At 53.8% G+C, this 19,045-nt stretch overlaps 7 protein-coding genes across 7 annotated transcripts; 3 read left to right on the top strand and 4 right to left on the bottom strand.

Annotated features, from left to right (window-relative positions):
• Positions 1 to 541: 541 nt before the first annotated feature.
• rgsB (uncharacterized protein) lies at positions 542 to 1,771 on the top strand (the record flags this gene model as incomplete). The annotated part of the gene is made up of 3 exons (XM_056980937.1): positions 542 to 696; positions 746 to 1,481; positions 1,535 to 1,771. The coding sequence occupies 3 exons, from the start codon at positions 542 to 544 to the stop codon at positions 1,769 to 1,771; spliced, it is 1,128 nt and encodes a 375-aa protein (XP_056831146.1).
• A 632-nt stretch (positions 1,772 to 2,403) lies between these two features.
• Positions 2,404 to 3,405, bottom strand: N7510_009011 (uncharacterized protein; the record flags this gene model as incomplete). The annotated part of the gene is made up of 2 exons (XM_056980936.1): positions 2,404 to 3,080; positions 3,147 to 3,405. 2 exons carry the CDS (start codon positions 3,403 to 3,405, stop codon positions 2,404 to 2,406), a joined length of 936 nt encoding a protein of 311 aa, XP_056831145.1.
• Positions 3,406 to 4,483: 1,078 nt separating this feature from the next.
• On the top strand, positions 4,484 to 8,083 carry ctpA (Cu(2+)-transporting P-type ATPase CCC2; the record flags this gene model as incomplete). Its single annotated transcript, XM_056980935.1, has 1 exon — positions 4,484 to 8,083. The coding sequence occupies one exon, from the start codon at positions 4,484 to 4,486 to the stop codon at positions 8,081 to 8,083; it is 3,600 nt and encodes a 1,199-aa protein (XP_056831144.1).
• A 739-nt stretch (positions 8,084 to 8,822) lies between these two features.
• N7510_009009 (uncharacterized protein) lies at positions 8,823 to 10,201 on the bottom strand (the record flags this gene model as incomplete). The annotated part of the gene is made up of 4 exons (XM_056980934.1): positions 8,823 to 9,265; positions 9,356 to 9,986; positions 10,041 to 10,089; positions 10,149 to 10,201. 4 exons carry the CDS (start codon positions 10,199 to 10,201, stop codon positions 8,823 to 8,825), a joined length of 1,176 nt encoding a protein of 391 aa, XP_056831143.1.
• A 272-nt stretch (positions 10,202 to 10,473) lies between these two features.
• Positions 10,474 to 12,352, top strand: N7510_009008 (phosphoribosylaminoimidazole carboxylase ADE2; the record flags this gene model as incomplete). Its single annotated transcript, XM_056980933.1, has 4 exons — positions 10,474 to 10,939; positions 10,996 to 11,093; positions 11,145 to 12,102; positions 12,165 to 12,352. 4 exons carry the CDS (start codon positions 10,474 to 10,476, stop codon positions 12,350 to 12,352), a joined length of 1,710 nt encoding a protein of 569 aa, XP_056831142.1.
• A 1,356-nt stretch (positions 12,353 to 13,708) lies between these two features.
• Positions 13,709 to 15,204, bottom strand: N7510_009007 (uncharacterized protein; the record flags this gene model as incomplete). Its single annotated transcript, XM_056980932.1, has 3 exons — positions 13,709 to 13,792; positions 13,849 to 14,489; positions 14,595 to 15,204. The coding sequence occupies 3 exons, from the start codon at positions 15,202 to 15,204 to the stop codon at positions 13,709 to 13,711; spliced, it is 1,335 nt and encodes a 444-aa protein (XP_056831141.1).
• Positions 15,205 to 15,836: 632 nt separating this feature from the next.
• Positions 15,837 to 18,497, bottom strand: N7510_009006 (uncharacterized protein; the record flags this gene model as incomplete). The annotated part of the gene is made up of 4 exons (XM_056980931.1): positions 15,837 to 16,911; positions 16,974 to 17,736; positions 17,812 to 18,310; positions 18,369 to 18,497. 4 exons carry the CDS (start codon positions 18,495 to 18,497, stop codon positions 15,837 to 15,839), a joined length of 2,466 nt encoding a protein of 821 aa, XP_056831140.1.
• Between the last annotated feature and the right edge of the window lie 548 nt (positions 18,498 to 19,045).

Raw genomic sequence — 19,045 nt, 5'->3', positions numbered from 1 at the left:
CTTTATATGGATGAGGCTACTCCGTATACTTCCATGTTTTGACATCATGTGGCTGGATGATCTTCATATCGGACAAATGTTGATCCGCTGTTTCATCGTCAGGAGTTAGTTTAGTGACAGCTCTTGTTCGTAGCACTCACTCCTTTTTTCACCACTTCCGCCCGGCGTCTTCATTCTTTTACCTGGTCCATCCACTGGAGGGCTTTTGTTTTGCTTCTCTTCCCATTCGCTTGCTGTTGAGCGGCTGCCAGCCCGGTTTCGAAATCTCGTCGCGGTCAAGGGGCTCCCCTATTTCTCGTCAGCCACACCGCGACTGACTTGGGACCCAATTGTTTTGACCGGCTTCTTTCCTCCTACTCACTGCCATTCTTTTGCTCAGTGCAGCATCTTGTCTGCTGTCACTACCTGCTTTACGCTTGCTCTTCCACTCGACGCGCCCTGTCTCGCCAGTCACCCCTTTTTGCGCCCCTCCTTTTGACATTCATCTCTCGGAGCTGGAAAACGCCCGACTTGTGTCCACTACATTCCACACTCTGCCAAAATGGCGACCGAATCCTTCTCCGACGTGCAGCAGCGCAATCGCCTCCCGACGCTCTTTGAAGTCCTCAGTCGTCGGACCCTCGCTCCAGTGGATCTCTTTTCCTTCTACATTTATATGCGAGATCAGCAACGGTCCGTGGATTATCTGGACTTTTGGTGAGCTCAATCTCTCTTGCTGTGGTGATACATCTCTCATTCTGTATAGGCTCGATGTCTCACAACACATGTCCCTGTGCCGTCACTATGTCCGTGAATTGCGCCGCTCCGTCTTGGTTGCAACCCCCGATATGGAGAAGAATGACAGCAAACGCTCATCCGCGATGCTAGAGAACTTGGAGAACCTGAGGGATATTTCGCTGGGGGAGGCCGGTCCTTCTCGTCTGCGGGACGGATTCCAGGAAGACGAGAAGGAAAGAGATGCCACCCACCGGCTGTCCGCGTTCCTGCGCTCAGAAGGCAACGGTTCGTCTCACTCACCGCAGAACAGTCTGGGATCTACATCGGCGTACCGCACCCCATCCAACGACCAGCAGGCACGTCCCAGCACGGGAACTCGCAACAACGACCACTTCAACTCTCCTGGACACACAGTAGCCCGTCAGGATATCCGGGCCAGTGCCGAGAAGATTCTGTACACTTATCTGCTCCCTGGCTCCGAACGAGAAATTGTCTTGCCCGAGACCATGGTCTCAACCGTCATTAATCTTATCGAGGACGACGGTCGTGACGACCCCGAGGTTTTCGATCCAGCCAAGGACTATGTGTTCCAGGCTATGGAACGCGATGCCTTCCCAGGATTCTTGCAGGCCAAGGCTTTGGGGAACATCGTGCCCTTGAGTATCCTTATACGCTTGATTTTTGCTCTGATTGCCTTCTTTGGTGGGTTCTGGGGTGCCTTTTATGTGGTACTGCGGAATAAGCCCCGCGATGTTCGTTGCTGGGTACGTCCTTTCTTTTTCGCGGCGCCTTGGGTCAACTACTAACGTCGAGATAGGTGATCCTCCCATTTGCTGTTGCAGCATATTTCATCGTTTCGTACCAATACAAGATCGACCCTGCCATGGCATTCCTGGGCTATAGCGAATACACGTTTATGAACTGGGCGCCAATTCGCGAGCCCTATGTCCGCCGTCTCCTGAATAAGCGTGCTCTGGTGACGATGCTGGTCGTTTTCATTACGGCCGCGGCTCTGAGCATTCTATTTATCTTCGTTCCCGGCACCATGCTGTGAGAGTTCTCCACTTTCGAGCCTCCTCGGAAGTCGATAGTGACTTCCTTCCCGACGTCATTGGAACAAAACCAGCTCCGACGCCAGCGATACCAAAATCTTGCACAGCTACAAGCCGTCGACGGCGTTTTCAGATGGATACATAATGAGGACTTTGTTTGCTTCTGCTAACCATGCTTTTTCGGAAACTTGTCCGCTCTGAGGAAAAGATATTGCGCGGCTCATAATCTGCAGAGCTGCGGCTGATCCAGAGAGCATTCGAGTATTCTTCTCCCGTCCCCCGCCAGTAGGCGGTCACATCATCGTCCTTTTCTCTTTCTGTGTTGTCAATATTGTCTGTCTGTGGTCATATTATTCCCCCTTGCTGTTTAATTCTCTTCGACCAATACCCCCTTTCTATTTTCGGGTTTCCTTGTCTTGTATCTATGTTCGCAAAGAGCGCTTTTGCTAGATAGGGCTTTTACGATTGTCTTCCAGTCCATATACATGTATCAATTGATATTTCCTGGGTTTCATTCATCTCTTCAAAAAATGAGGGCAAGGCCCTTGTAGTTTCATGTGTAATAATCGCTGATTTGAGCCAACAAATAAAGAGTCGTAGAAGGTGCTGTGTGGTTATCATCATTATCAATCACTCAGGACTTTTTTCCAAGTACGCGCTTGGAATGCCTGCTCCCAGCGGCCCTCGACGACGACCCAGCACCCTCGTCAATATCCATGCCATCCGCACTGATATCCCAGAACCCATCATCCTCATCAACATCATCGGCACTAAACTCCCTTTTGTTGCGACCCATCCCCGCCGCGGCGGCGCCCAGCTTTCCAAACACCCCCTTCTTCCCACCCCGCCCCGATCCGGGGCCATTATTCCCCGCGTTCTCGGAGCGCTGCTTAACCGCCTCCTCCAAGAGCGTCTGGTATCTTTGCTCCTTGGCTCGCCGTTTCGCGGCATTGCTCTTCACTCGCGCTATCTCGGCCTCGAGGTCGGAGACCACGTCGCCGCACCGCGTCTCCCACTCTGTTAGCAGGCTAATCATCTTCGGCAGAGACTGCGGCTGCACGTCGCGGAGGGGCGCCACCGCTGTCACCTTCACGGTGGGCGGGTCAGATGCAGGGCTGAGGCGGGCTGTTATGAGGGAGGCGTAGATGGCGGTTGTGACGAGGGATTCGAGGTCGGATGTTGTGGGGAGGGAGAGCGCGGTCATGAGCGCGGAGTAGGTGAGTGGTTTCGTGGTTGTGGAGAGGGTGAGGAGGGAAAGGAGGCGCAGCTTGAGTGTTTGCTCACTACTGAGTTTGGGCAGGTTGGGCGTTGCTGTTTGTAGATGTTAGATTTGATAGCCATCCCACAGGAGGAGGGGAGATATGGTTCGGGACACACCTTGATACTCCTGCCAGGTGCCCCAGGCAAAGATCTCAAGCAGCTTCAGGTACCCGCGGTATTCGACCGGCGTTTCGGGGGATCCCAGGGCCTGGATGGTCGGAGTTTCGAGCAGCTCGGCGAACACGTAGGTGTGCGGGCTGGAGGTGGCATTGGTAATGATGTTGGCGATGAAGCGGGGGGAGGTAGCGCTGTTGGAGTTGGCTAGGTGGACGAAGGGCTGCAGAGCCTCCAGGGCTCGGGTGTGTGTTTGGTCCATGGCTGATGGGGAGAGAAAGGAGGAAGTGTGTCGGCGGATGAAGTGATTATTGATTGATGTCTGGGGTGATGCTTGTTTGCATAGTCTGCAAACACCGGATCTACTCTATTAAATTGCTGCACTTTACAATAATCAATTACTCCTTGACATAAACTGTTTGGTATCCTGTCTGGAACGGTATCAAATTTTGACTTCTCAGTTCAACTCCTTGCTTTTCCATACTAAAGCTTGTATATACATCCACAAAATAGAACCCAGATCACGTGGTAATAGTAAAATGTCACATGACTACCAGACGCTCGCCAGCCCGACACCTACGTTCTGCAGCAGTGCGAACTGATAAGGCCGTACTATCTTATCCATGATAAGCAATGGTCGTGCTTTGCGCCTCAGGCATGAATTCGTCACCCTCCAAAGATATTAAGGAATAATAATTTAGGCGTCTGCTCGTTATTAGTCTTAATGAAGTATATACTATGCAGATCTCTCTTTCTCTTTCTCCCTTGAATGGTTCATTTGTATCTCTTGAATGTTGGCTATACGACTGCTGACTGCACCAGTTTCAGCTGGTTCAGTAATAATCCCCTCTTAGGCAGCCATTTATTATCATTATTAATCTAGATTACTATTCCCTTCTATTTCTCTGCGATGCATACTTGGGTTTCCAACCGGCCCATCACATCAGCTGCATAGCGCCAGACATAGTGAGCCGGGGCCTGCATTCTTCAGCGCGGCACCCTAGAAATGGACACGATCCACTGTGTGGCGTAATCACATCCATCCCGTCGGCCTGGACAAGTATTCTACCTTTTCTTTTCTCTTCTACTCTCTGCTCTATTGTCCTTTCACCCTTGTCCCTGTCAAGGCGGGTGTATTTATTTGCTGGGGTGGCCCCTTCATTTCCTCAATCGGGAATTGATCTGTCGGGGTGTAAGCCATCCGAACTATCCGCCCTTTATTTGAAAGCAACTCCACCCTACCGATCTGATAAAAGCCAACACCCAACACTCCCCCCTCAACACACCCATGCGTTAGCACATCCTCATTCTCCCCGTTGAGCGCCTTCTCTCCTGTCGACATGTCTTCAGAATCCTCAGGCGCCGCGGGCGAAGGCCCTGTGCTTTCGCGACCACCCGCCATGGCCACCACGACCCTCAAAGTCGACGGGATGACCTGCGGCGCATGCACCTCAGCCGTGGAGGGTGCTTTCAAAGACGTCGCCGGCGTCGGTGATGTCTCTGTCAGTCTGATAATGGGCCGAGCCGCCGTCCAGCACGACCCCTCCATCCTACCCCCGGAGAAAGTCGCGGAGATGATCGAAGACTGTGGGTTCGACGCGGCGGTCCTGTCGACCGAGGAGCACACAAATAAAGCCAGTGCCTCTGATGGCCAGACAGCGCGACTCTCGGTGACCAACTTGGCGGTTGAGGGAATGACGTGTGGCGCATGCACTTCAGCCGTCGAAAGCGGGCTCAAAGACGTCCCGGGCGTCAAGTCGGTCAGTGTGTCGTTGTTGTCCGAGCGCGCAGTGGTGGAACACGATACGGATACAATTACGGCAGACCAAATAGCAGAGATCATTGAAGACCGCGGGTTTGGGGCACGGGTATTGGACTCGACATCGGCCATGAAGGGGTATGAGGCTTTGAATGCGCTCGATGTGGCCGACGACAAACCTGGTCTGTTAGTGACCACCGTCGCCGTCGGAGGTATGACCTGTGGTGCTTGTACGTCCAGCGTCCAAAATGCCTTGGCAGGTGTCGATGGAGTCGTCCAGTTCAACATTAGCCTTCTTGCCGAACGTACCGTGGTTGTGCACGATTCAGATGTTCTTTCAGCTGAGCAGATTGCGAGTCTGATTGAAGATGTTGGCTTTGACGCGTCCATCGTGTCATCTGAGGCGCAGGTGCCTCTGTCGAGGAAGACGCAACAAGTGAACCTGAGCCTTCATGGCCTGCAGGACGCCGCCTCTGCATCTGCGCTGGAGAGTGATTTATCACAACGTCCTGGAGTCAAGTCAGCGTCGATTAGCTTGGCAAATTCTCGAATAGTCATCTCCTTTGACCCTTCAATAATCGGCATTCGGACAGTGGTGGAAGCGATTGAAGCCAGTGGATACAACGCGCTCATGGTGGACTCAGATGACACAAACGCGCAGCTGGAGTCTCTGTCAAAGACAAAGGAGATTCAAGAATGGAGACGTGCATTCATTACATCACTATCTTTTGCGCTCCCCGTAACTGCTATCAACAAGGTTATACCGATGTGCCTGCCAGCAGTCGACTTCGGCAAAGTTGAAATCCTACCGGGCCTCTTCTTGGGCGACATCGCCTGTCTTGCTCTCACCGCTCCTGTACAATTCGGCATAGGAAAGCGGTTCTATATCACCAGCTACAAGTCTCTCAAGCACCGCAGCCCAACCATGGATGTGTTAGTGATGCTGGGTACTTCGGCTGCGTTCTTCTACAGTTGTTTTACCATGCTCATGTCCCTGTTCAGCGGACAACACAAACGTCCAAGCACTGTGTTCGATACCAGTACGATGCTCATCACTTTCATTACCTTGGGACGCTGGCTAGAAAATCGGGCAAAGGGGCAAACTTCTGCTGCACTCTCCCGCCTTATGTCCTTGGCACCATCCATGACAACCATCTATGAGGACCCGATTGCAGCCGAGAAGCTGGCCGAGGGCTGGGCAGCCTCTAAGGATGTCTCGTCAAGCGGGCCCGAGCCGGCACTGGCCGAGGATAGGTCCGTCAACCACAAATTCATCCCTACCGAGTTGATCCAGGTTGGCGATATTGTCATCCTTCATCCCGGTGATAAGGTCTCTGCGGACGGTGTGGTTATCCGGGGCGAAAGCTATGTAGACGAGAGTATGATCACTGGGGAGGCACTACCGATCCACAAGAAGAAAGGCAGTCATGTCATTGCGGGCACGGTCAACGGCACTAGCTCGATTGACTTCAAAGTCATTCGAGCCGGCAAGGACACACAGCTCAGCCAGATTGTTAAGCTGGTCCAAGATGCGCAAACCAGCCGGGCACCTATTCAGCGCATGGCAGATATTGTTGCGGGTTACTTCGTCCCCATGATCATTGGGCTTGGCCTGTTCACTTTCTTTGGCTGGATGTTCCTGAGCCACATCCTGCCGAACCCACCCATGATCTTCCAGTCGGAAGACGGAGGCGGCACGGTCATGGTCTGTCTGAAGCTCTGCATTTCCGTCATTGTCTTTGCTTGCCCCTGTGCCTTGGGTCTCAGTACACCAACTGCTGTCATGGTCGGCACTGGCGTTGGCGCGGCGCATGGTATTCTCGTCAAAGGCGGCGCTGTTCTCGAGGCTGCTACCAAAGTTACTCATGTTGTCTTTGACAAAACCGGCACATTGACTTCGGGCCGGATGAGTGTTTCCCAGGCACGAATCGAGCCACAGTGGACGGCGAACGAGCGACGTCGACAACTCTGGTGGCTCATTGTTGGTTTGGCAGAGATGGGCAGTGAACACCCAATTGGACGGGCCATTCTCTCTGAAGCGAAGCTCGAATCGGGCCACCCAGGAGAAGACGGGCTGCCAGGGAGTCTGGGCGATTTCGATGCATGTGTCGGCAAGGGCATTTCTGCACTTGTCGAACCAACCTCCACCGCCGAGCGCACTCGGTACCAAGTCCTTCTCGGCAACGCCGACTTTCTACGATCAAAAGACGTCGATGTGCCAGCATCGGCAGACCCCGACACTCGAAGAGAGCCAGAGTCTGCTATCCCTAAGGCTGGAAGCACAGTTTCTGGAATTACGCGGATCCATGCCGCAATTGACAACCAGTATGCCGGGACAATATCCTTGAGGGACAGCATCAAGGACACGGCGGTAGCAGCGGTGGCGGCACTCCACCGCATGGGTATCTCGACCTCAATGGTGACTGGTGACACATCCTCCACAGCGCTGTCCATCGCTTCAGCGGTGGGCATTCCCGCAGACGCAGTGCACGCCTCCGTTTCCCCATCCGAAAAACGCGAAATCATTTCCTCTCTCCAATCCACCGGTGACCGCGTCGCCATGGTAGGTGACGGGATCAACGACTCACCAGCTCTCGCCACCGCATCCGTCGGCATCGCGCTCGCCTCCGGCACAGACGTGGCAATGGAAGCTGCCGATATCGTCCTCATGCGCCCAGAGGACCTGCTCACCGTCCCCGCCAGCCTCGCCCTCTCGCGCTCCGTCTTCACCCGCATCAAGCTGAACCTCGTGTGGGCCTGTCTGTACAACGTCATCGGCCTCCCTTTCGCAATGGGCCTCTTCCTCCCCTTCACGGGGTTCATGCTGCCCCCAATGGCTGCCGGCGCCGCCATGGCGGCTTCCAGCGTCTCTGTGGTGGTCAGCAGCTTGCTCCTGAAGTTATGGCGCCGACCCTCATGGATGGAAATTGATCGGCTTGAGAAGGAGCTCCAGGACGGCACCATCCCACCCTCTGGTCATCGGGCCCGCTTTCATTCCCGCAAGTCTAGCTGGTGGACTCCTGCTACCATTCTCTCTTCTGGTAGCCCCCGTTCCCTGCGGAGCCGTGTCCAGTACTACGTGTCTGCGACTTGGTCGTTGGCTACTGGGAAGGGTCTCGGCGCCGCCGTGCGAGACGACGAGGGCTATGTCCCCCTGCAGACGGTCGAGCCGTCTGCTTAATCTTTTTGTTTTCATGGCATTCGGTATGGGTGTTGCAGTCTGTTTATGCTGTTCTCGGTTAGGTGTAGGACTGGAGCTTAGGGTTTGCTTATAGCGTTATTTTACGAATGGTTTATATCTCTATTGTTGTTACAATTGTTTTGCATGTTCAGAATCACAACAGAGGATGACAGAATACCCACTTTCTTGGTTGTCAAGAACAACAGTAAAGTTGACTGGTATCCGTGCTGAAATGACTCTGCTGTACAAACGTTTTATCACTCTGAGCTTTGGTTTCTCTGACCTCGCCGAGCTGCAGATCGACAAAATCTTGAGTGACAGCCAAAGGTGATCCAAAATGCTCAAGCTCGAATGATGCAGAAAAGCATCCTCTCACCTATCCTGGCGCTCATTGAGAAATATTGAAGTGACATGTCTGATCACATAGTGGCACATGAGACGGCCAGTGGTCTGATCGTTGCAGAGTACGGTTGGCGTTTATCGGATGCACGGGGAAATGGTGATATTTTGTGCGCGCTCGACCAGGGTAGGCAATAGTGGAGGAGAGCTACTTCTATGGCTAAAGGATTAAATGTAGAAAAGTGTCAGGTTCCCATAGAGTCTACTACCGCGGAAACTGAAGATCGCTAGATTCTTGATAGGTCGTCATTCATAATGTCAGAAAAACCCGACAGAAACCAAAGAAGCACAAGACCAAAAAGCAGACCGTACATCAGATGAAGGTCACTGTGCGCCTCATTTAATCTTTCTTCTCCGTCTCCGCTGACTCGGCTTCCTTCTCCTCAGGCTTTGATTCAGCAGAAGAAGCCTCTGTCTTAGATTCTTCTCCCTCTCTGGGTTTACTGTCATCAAGAACAATGTCGCCGTCCTTATCAGCGGTGGCTGAATCGCCAGTGTTTTGAGGTTCGGTCGCGCTCGAAGCAGAGTCGTTGGCGCCGTCGGTGCCCTGAGAATCCGCTGCCGCTCCATGATCGCCCAGGTTCATCTCCACGCCCTTTCCGTCTTGCAGACCCATGTCCTTGACACCGACAACTGGAGGACCACGGGCGTGTGGAACTTCTTCAGATTGGTCAGGCGGTGGGGAGGAAACGACAGCAGCAGCGGAATCCTCGTTCTCTGCGGCGCCTGTCGTGCCGTCAACCTCGGCATCTGGAGGCTGTGCAGTTATCGCCTCTCCAGTGGCTAAATACGTGATAGTTCAGTTAGCAAAGCCAGGCATATTGAGTATCAAAAAGCTGCAACCAAGAAGGTAAGAGAGAAGAAGAAACGTACCGTCCTCCAATGCACTACCGTCCTCGCTCTCGAAGGATGCATTCGTCAACCACGGAATAGGGGTAAGTAGTGCACCTCCCAGAGATTCGTCTCCTCCAAAGGCGTCAGTGGCCAAATAGGTACTACCGGCACCGCCTGCATGCAGAATCCCATTCGGCCCAGCCGTACTCGTCTGCGTCTGGAAGGGAAACACGTCTGCGCTGCTGGTCACAGAAACAACCCTGTCCAGAGCACGAAGATATGCCGGTAAGGTTCTATAGTGTGCCGTCGGCCGCAGGATCAGCTCCGCGAGTCTCTGGATTGTATGCGGGGGCTTTTCTGTGAAGAAGGAATTGATTGAGGACCGAATGGTAGTCAATAGAAATGCGAGAGGTGGTGGAAGCGTGTTGTTTGCTTGGTCGTTAGATGACTGAGGCTGTGAGTCCGGCATTCGCTCGCTCAAGGGAGGAGGTGTGCCCGTCTGAGGGGCTCGAGATGCCTGGGGATCGACCGGTGATGCATTTTCTTTGTTGCTGCTTGCGAGCGGGAAGGAATTCGTGGCCGCACTCTGGGGGGACTGTTGTGGGAAATACTGCGGGCCAAAAGAAGCGGCTGGAGGGACTCGCGGCATGGGAAACACGTTATGAACAATCTAAAGCACTTGGTCAGAAGTCTCGAAGGCGCGTCTGGGACGATTGAATCGCACGTAATCTAGTCGCTCGAGCAGCGATGCAACCATGCCAGCCCATTTCTCTCTGTCACAGTGTATCAGCATCTCCCAGCCACGGTGGAATCGCAAAGTCGCATAACATACACATCCATCGACCCGCCATTGGCGACTGCCTCGAGGGCGTCCTCATCTGCCATAACGAAGCGAGTCAGTGCGTGCTCTCCCTACGACTGCAGCTTTGCGATAGTTGTAATCATCTAGACGGGGCACACTCACCCAGCGACATGGTTCGTGCAGCGAAAAGCAGGCGATGGTCCGGCTGCGACTGCAAAGCTGGGGGCGATCAGGCGGTGAGACCTCCAAAGCTTATTGATTGGCCGGTGCTTATCAGATAGCGGCACGTGACAATCGCGAATTTTCCAGCGACGGAGGGGCATGATGCTTCCTTTCTCAACTCACCCCAAACACCATGTGGAACGCCCCCAAGGTTGGAATCCTCGGCGGCGGCCAGCTGGGCCGCATGCTCGTCGAGTCCGCCAACCGATTGAACATCCAGGCCAACGTGCTGGACGCAGACAACTCCCCCGCCAAGCAGATCAGCTTCCACGACGGCCATGTGACGGGCTCGTTCAAGGAACGTGAGGCAGTACGCCAGCTCGCGAAAACTTGCGATGTTATTACGGCCGAGATCGAGCACGTGGACACCTATGCGCTCGAGGAGGTGGCGTCGCAGGTCCGCGTGGAGCCCAGCTGGCAAGCCATTCGGACGATCCAGAACAAATTCGATCAGAAGGAACACCTGCGGAAATATGGGATCCCTATGGCGGACCATCGTGAACTAATCAAGAATACACCGGAGGAATTGGCTGAGATCGGGGAGCAATTGGGCTTCCCCATGATGCTCAAGTCTAAGACAATGGCATATGATGGTCGTGGTGGGTAGTGTCCATATTTGTGCACTTTGATGGCACACCACTGATGAATTTCCCAGGAAACTACCGTGTCAACTCAAAGGCGGATATCCCCGCAGCCCTGGAGGCTCTGAAGGACCGGCCACTGTATGCGGAGAAGTGGGCGTACTTCAAGATGGTTAGTCACTTTCCTATGCCCCAGGGCTAGCCGTGTTCTCACATTGTCTAGGAACTCGCCGTAATGGTCATCAAGACCAAGGACGATGTCCTCTCATATCCCACCGTGGAGACTGTCCAAGAAGACTCAGTGTGCAAGTTGGTGTACGCACCAGCACGAAACGTGTCCGACATCATCAACGAGAAAGCCCAGGCGCTTGCCCGGAAAGCGGTGTCGGCATTCGAGGGCAAGGGTGCATTTGGCGTGGAGATGTTCCTCCTGGAAGACAGCAGCCTCATGCTGTGTGAGATCGCGAGCCGAATCCACAACTCGGGTCACTACACCATTGAAGGCTGTGCGCTATCACAGTTCGACAGCCACCTGCGCGCGATCCTGGACCTCCCGATCCCAGCCAAGAGCTTGGAGATCCGCCAGCCGTCAATCATGCTCAACCTTATCGGCGGCGCGACAACAGACTCGCACCTCCAAGCCGCAGAGCACGCGCTCTCCATCCCTAATGCTAGTATCCACCTGTACAGCAAGGGCGCCGCGAAGCCTGGCCGCAAGATGGGCCATGTCACCGTCACGGCACCGACGATGCACGAGGCTGAGACCATGATCCAGCCGCTGGTGGAGGTTGTCGATAACATTCGCGCCCAACGTAGCGATGTCAAGACCCCCGCCGCGAAATCTGGGCCATCGCCGCCCCCGCCCCAGGTGGCTGTTATCATGGGCTCTGACAGCGACCTCAAAACCTTGGTGCCGGGTCTCAAGCTGCTGCGCGACTACTTTGGCGTCGAGCCCGCCGTCGAAATAACCTCTGCCCACCGCACCCCGAACTACATGGCTGAGTTCTCTGCGCAGGCCGCCTCGCGCGGTATCAAGGTCATCATTGCCGCTGCCGGTGGCGCCGCCCATCTCCCCGGCATGGCTGCCGCGCACACCGCGCTCCCTGTCATCGGCGTGCCAGTCAAGGGCAGCTCGCTCGATGGCGTTGACAGCCTGTATAGCATCGTGCAGATGCCGCGAGGTAAGCTAAAACCACACGATCTTTAAATATCTTTCTCGGTAAGGTTAACAATTGAACTGCAGGCGTCCCCGTCGCAACAGTCGGCATCAACAACAGCATCAACGCGGCCCTCCTGGCTGCTAGGGTACTGGGCTCCTTCGACCCAGCCATCCAGCGCAAGGTTGAGGCCTATGCTGAGGAAGCACGTGCCGAGAACATGGAGAAAAAGGGGGACCAAGCTGCGCGAGCTGGGATGGGAGAAGTACTTTGAGCAGATGTAGCTCTTTCCTCTCCTTTGAAGATTTCGTCTTTCAAAATTGGTTAATGAAGAACGGATTCTTTTGCAGCTATGGCAGGAAAATAGATGGGTTCGAACATACAATCGCAGCCAGGAATCATGGCACTCAGGAGCGATACTGCTGCCCTCACACTAGGCTAGATCTTCCCTACCTATAGCGGTAGTCCCTATGCCGCGCTCGCGCTCTTAAGAGTCATGCCTTATCAGAATGTGGTAGTAGCCACTATACGCGGGCTGAGGGGAGTCAGTCATTCGGTGAAGGATATCAGTATTCGTACAGCTTGCCTAGATAGTGCTGACGGGCTACTCGAGAGTTGGGAGATATATATCCATACCCCTCGACCTAGGCCCGAGACCCAAGCAACCCTAATTAGAATGACAATGAAGTCTAGACTGCTCTACACATATCGATTGTATCTATTTCAATCAATTCCTTAGGTCCTTTGACAAATATTCAGCAGCTGCGGTCACGAAGTACATTATTTGATCCCCTTCGCACCGACGAGGCCGATCCTCCAAAAGCACCAGAACAATTCAAAGGCATTCCATTCCATCATGTCTCAGGGTTGTAAAAGGGCCTTTTTGAATATGTTCATCAGGCGCTAGGCCTCTTCCCGCTAATAAAGGTCATCGGCGCTGCAACAGACTGTCGGGTAAGAAAGAGAGTGCTCTTTCCCTTCCACTGCACTAACGCGAAATAATAATAAAGGATCACGGCCGGTTCCATTCCAGCGGGATACCAGAACGTGAAGTAAAAGCACACAAGAGAAAACTGCGGTGCAACCATGGCAGAAAAGAAGAAAACCGACCAACACTTACAGACAGCAGCGGCAAAAAGGTCGCAGAAAAATTGAAAAACAGTCGCAAGCAGAAGGCAGAAATAAATGGCATGGCAGAACGCAGAGAACAAGAAAGGGGAAATGCAATGGTATTCATGTTGGAATACTTGCTTTCCCGCCCAGCCGAAAACGCCGTCCGATAGATGAAGCCGGGTATATCCAGCACCGTGATGCAACATGTACGAAGAAAACGAAGAGAAGGCCCCGGGTGAAAGCCGGTGCTTTGCCTTGGGCCATGTAGAAAAAAGAGAATAGGAAGTAACAAGAACGACTTTTGGGGTGGCTCAACTTCGTGATAGACATTGTGGAATGACTAGTGGCCCCCTTGCAAAGGTCCCATAAAGCTCAGTTCGTGGGTATTGATTGCAATTTCCGTTTTGTCAGAGGCGGGCGGGGACTCGCAACCAGTGTCGGAGGAGTCTCGCTCAGGCTCAGGCCAAGTGGCCACCATAAAGACTTGTAAGAGACAAAGAAAGGGAGGTTGGGGTCTTCATCTGGCTCCAATGCCAAACATGCCGACCCCGTAGCTCCCGCCTCGTTCGGAGAGAGGTGTCGACACTTTGGAAACGTGATCCTAGATCCCGGTCTATTAGTCGTCTGATATTCATTGTCGGGATCCTTTCTTCTTACCTTCTTTCGTTTCTTTTTCCCCGTTCCCTCGCCATTTGAGTAGAAACCAGCATCGGTATCGTCGTCGGCGTAACCCTCGCCGTATCCGACAAAGCTGTTGTCGTCATAATGTCTCTTGCGACCTCGAGTCGGGCGGGGCCGCTCTGTCTCTAGATGAGACCGGGGCGTTCCGATCGACTGACCGACCGACCGGCCTGCGGCTGGAGTAGGGGCAGTCTTCTTTCCTGTATCACCAGGTGCCTGCTGCTTAGCGGGCTTCTCATGGCCCAAGACATCCTCCCAGAAATCGTTGTTGGGGACCGCGCCGGGCGCCATTTGCATAGCTCTGGCCTGAAGCTTTTGCAGTTCCGAGTCCATATCTGCGACCTTGATCGCCTTCCCAAACACCTTCTGATTCTGCCACTCCTCCTCGGGCCATAGGGTCAAGTGTCTCAAACTGCCAGGAGCGCCGGGTTCCTGTTTCACTGGTTTGTTTCGACCCGCAAGCCCCAACCCCTTGAGCTTTCCTTCGTAAGACTTTCGCAGCCGGTTAATCTTATCTCCCGTCGTGGGGTCCACCCTTGCTACCGATTGCGCAACCGGGCCTAACCCGTAGAGGGAGATCAAATCCAATGAAGGATCTGGACCAGTCACAGTAGGCGCTATCAAGGAACGAAGAAGACAGTGTTAACAAAGTTTGATTGCCAAAAAATGCAGCAGGAATCACCCTGCAGGGGAAACCATGGTCAATTTCAGGGAGTCCTTACAGCTTTTGCAAAGATGGAAAGCCGAGGTGAAGTTCTTCTGAAGAGCATCCAAGCCAGGAATGACGGGACGGTGAAGGGATTCCTTATCCACGTCCATAGCATCCACATCTGCTGCGCCCTCAATGCCGGTCGCTGGATTTGTAGTTTCGGATTGCCGATCGTGGTCGGTCCGCCTATGTTCAGTTGCTTCTTGATTTGTAGACCCTGTCGAGTTCTGCATCCCCACACCAGGAAGTTTGCTCGAATAATCCGTCTCCTCCATAGACATCGCATTCGCTGGGTGACCACCCACGCTGCTGGCAGGAGTGGGAAATGAGTTCGTCGTGCTCATAGTCGGTTGCTGAGAGACCTGAGTAGACATCGGTGTGGAGGATGGAGGGGAAGATACCGTCGGGTGTTGCGCGGTCGTCTTATTTGGTGATGTCTGCGAGGATGCGAAGTTGGAGACATGACTTTGATCGCTGACCGACATCAACGGAGGAGATGTCGGGGTCTGGGGAATGTGATCCGAAGCAACAGGATGCCGGTGGCTCTCTTTCAGAGTACCAGAAGCGGGTGATGAGGGTGACAGAGGTCCTGCTCGGAAGGTCGACAAAGTGCGATCAGACATGAGCGTCCAGGGGGCAGATTAGCATGCACAGATGTTCAGAGCCAAGGCAGCCCTTGTTCCACGATCGAAAACAGCGAGTCACGAATCGTGAAGATTGACACGAGCGCTAGGCCTGGAGGGAGGAGGGGGAAACCCGGTCGACGGGCGCTCAGGCGGGCGAGCAAGTCGTTCCACGGCCGGCTTAGGTCGTATGCATTCCAGATTGGCGAAAGAGATCCTAGGAGATGGAGAACGGGATGGTCGGATGGGGGGGATGGGGGGTGGGTGAGGTTGAGGATGGGGATGGACAGGCCTGAGAGGCGCTGAGGATGACTACGGCAAAGAAGTTCTGTCACGTGACTGGGCCACTTTAACGGATCGACGAACTTAATGAGTTACTATAGATAGGAATAAATAGGAACTATAGAGATGGAACTATACACCAGAACTCAACAATGGAAATCTCTTGATTGTTTATGAAAACATGGTTCGTCAATCATGGCCAGCTCATACAAAGTGGGCTGATGGTTGGCAACGCGACTGGGGCGAGGAGGTACGTATATGTAGCAGAATCTTTCAGAGAATAGACATCCTGTAAATAAAAAATGGCCCGACTTCAGATACACCTGATTTACAGCGCCATTCGAATTTGTTCATGATTGATAAAATGCATTGGACTCGTTCACCAACTGAGCAGATACATCGGGAATATTCTGCTCGAGCGACGCCATGAGTTCGAACTGTTCCTGTTGGCTGAGCGTGCGCTCCCGCCAAGGAGGCACGGGGAATGGCTCATTGAAATATTGAGAGTACTGATCGCCGATAGAGGCCGTCCAATTCATGGGATCACAGGTGGCGTCAACGTACGCCAGATGGCTCGCGGTGGTCGAGGCAAGTGAGAAATGGGGATCCCAGCCTTGAAGACCCGGGACAATCGAAGGCATCGTGTTATAAGGGGTGTTGAGATCAACGGAGGCTTCCGGATACACGGCGGCCGGCGCACTGTATGTCTGGAGTGGATACTGAGTTGCGACACCTGGAGCTGTAGACGAGGCTTGCATTCCGAACTGAGGAGCTATTGGCGAAACTTGCGCAGATTTGAAATGATCATGAGCCATGATTGGAGGCGTGGTCTCGTGAGTAAAGGGGGCCGGATCCGCGGAGGGTCCCCTTGAAAAGACACCGGTAGAGGAATTATCACCAGTTGACGGGTTGGCCCGGTTGGGTTGTGAATAATAGGAGGCAGTCGTAGAACTTGAAGGGCTTGACATTGGTGGCGGGGTCGTGAGGCCCAGTGATGAGGTCGGGGTCGGATGGTTGGAAGGCGAGTGCACAACAAACGACTCTTGGGTGTTATAGGCTTTGAGACAAGCGATGATAAGACGTTTGTAGAGAAGCAAGGCCGACTCGACGCCTGGCCACCTCTCGGCCGCAAAGACAATCACTTCAAGCGCGGTATCCAGATGACCTTGGACTTCTTCCATTGAGTGCTCCTTTCGGATTTCAGGATATGAAAGAGTCCACAGGATAGTATTCAAAGCCATGAAAAGGGATTGGGTGAAGATCCATGTCATGTCAACAGAGCTGCTGACCATCTGTTCCCGGTGCATGGCAACATTGAAGACGGCCGCATCATAACATATTTTTGCAGCGTTGACGGATGGTTCAGGTACTTGGGGGGATGGCCGATACATGAGAATCACAATTGTGTTTCTCCGGCCTTGGAACCTATTTGCCGCGAACAAGTCAACCACAGAACATCTTGTGTAGCGTCTACTTGGAATCCATACCATTGCGCGTTCAGTCCGCTGCCATCATCATGTTTGGGGCATGACGCCACCCAGTGGTCGATTTTAGCCAACATTTGGGCGAACCACGGATCTTGGTCATCGGCCGGGGTGTCGCGCTTGTTGAGGTAAAGCGTCCGCCGAGCTTCCATCTGCAGCAGTCGCATCTTGAAAAAGTGGACTGCGATACACTTGGGCACGACCGGCTTGGCTCCTGGGACAATTCCCTCGGCTGTGATATGGCGGTCATCCACCAACTCGAAGAATTTCACGTCAATATGATCGTGGCTGACGCTGTTGCTGTTTGGGCGACCAAGGCTGTGGGCGAGCCCCAATTCCATTGACGACACGACCCAAAATAGCCTTCGGCGCATGTCGATCTCCAGGGGATTTAAAGGTTCCCCACTTCGAGACTTGGTGATGGTAGCCTCTTCGGTAAAGCCCAATTCCTGGCACAGTTTCACGGCCGTTCCTGTGACCCAATACGATGCTGTCCGGGTGGGTGTCAGTATGGAATACTGTGCAATCAGCACAAGGCACTGTAAGGCCTTCAGATCCATTAGTTTCAAAGTCGGCTCCAAGAAAGGCAAGGCAGCCAGATAGTAGCTGTCAGCTAAGCCGGCATATTGTGGGCTAAGCTTTTGCATACTGATGGCAATGACCATCCGCAGTTGAAAATTCTGGCAGGGATCCTTGGATCCGTTGAAGACATCTTCCACATCTTGCCGAAAGGTGGGCTCGTGTAGAGTTGGGAGCAAGGCTTGTGCTGTATAGAGCTAATCAGTCTCAAGCACTTGCACTAGAGACTGGTGGTATCCCAGGTCCTGGAAGACCCACGTACCTTTCGCGATGAACAAATCGATCAACTTGCATGTCAAATTCTGCGGAGGCAGATTGGGCTGAGGGATCGAGCTGATCATAGGGTATACCTTCGAGGTCGGTTTCGAATCTTCCTGCGCAAAGGCCGCCTTGATCTCTTGGGCCGTGAAGTCGGGCACAACATCTTTGATACTCTTGGAATCAGTGTTCTGTTTGGCCATTTCCATGACCAAACGGGTGATGGCAATCCCGCTGGAGGGCCCAAGATATCGCGGCTCGTCATTCTCTTGGAATCGGATGCGACCTGCGCCCCGGACCATCAGTTCGGCATCGGCAGAATGCTGAATCTGTTTCTCCGCCGCTGCGAGTTCCTTCTCTAATTTCCGCGCCTTCTCTCGGAGGGACACAATATAGGTCCGCGGGATGGTGGTGTCTCGAGTGGAGTCATAGTATACGCACTTGGCATCGCTTCGCACGCAGGGCGCACACCGAGGGATCCCCGGGTCGCATTTGGATTTCCGCTACAAAGAGTACAAGTCAGTAGATGGGGTTACGAGTGGTGTGGTGGCTCCACGGTACCTGTCTACACCTCGTGCAGGCCGTGAGGGTGTGCGCGATGCGGCCATCTGGCAGTTCGAGGGTGTGCGATTCGCCTGGAGATGGCTGCCCGGCGAATCCAGGTGAGGTGCCCGGTCGTGACTGGACCATTGCTCAGATCCCGCGACGTTGCGCAACAAACCCCAGTCGCATGGGCCGGATAGATACTTCTTCAAAGGGTCCAGAAGACACGCGATCGAGTACAGCGGGGGCCGTCGACATGATCCTTCATGCTCGATTGGGGCCAGACATGTGCCGAAACGGCGGTCGGATAAATGGACGGCAAACGAGGCGGCGGTGCAAGGGGGAAGGGTAAGGATGCTGCGGTGAGGGATGGCCCAAAAGATCCTCGCGTTCCTTGAGCTTCGGGAGCCGACGGTGTACAGTCAGAAATCACAGTCGGGCTCCAGCCAGCCTCGGGCCAGATCTGGATCGACGGAGAATGGGGCTGTGGAAGCGATGGCCCACGGTTGGGTCGGGCGGGTAAGATCTAGGTGAGAAGGCAGCTGAGAGGAGGTGAAAAGGGTTGAAAATAGGCGAAGAGGGAAGAGACAGAAGGGGAAATAGGAATCATGAATCAACGACTACATCCGGCAATGACGGAGGGGTGGAAGTGCCTGATGCCCCTCTTCAGGTCGATCGCGGCACATCATCCATTC

This window comes from Penicillium lagena (genome assembly GCF_028827675.1).
Source record: "Penicillium lagena strain IBT 129212 chromosome Unknown utg000006l_segment0_segment0, whole genome shotgun sequence".
Classification (NCBI taxonomy): domain Eukaryota; kingdom Fungi; phylum Ascomycota; class Eurotiomycetes; order Eurotiales; family Aspergillaceae; genus Penicillium; species Penicillium lagena.
This window is presented reverse-complemented; position numbering and strand designations above follow the sequence as displayed.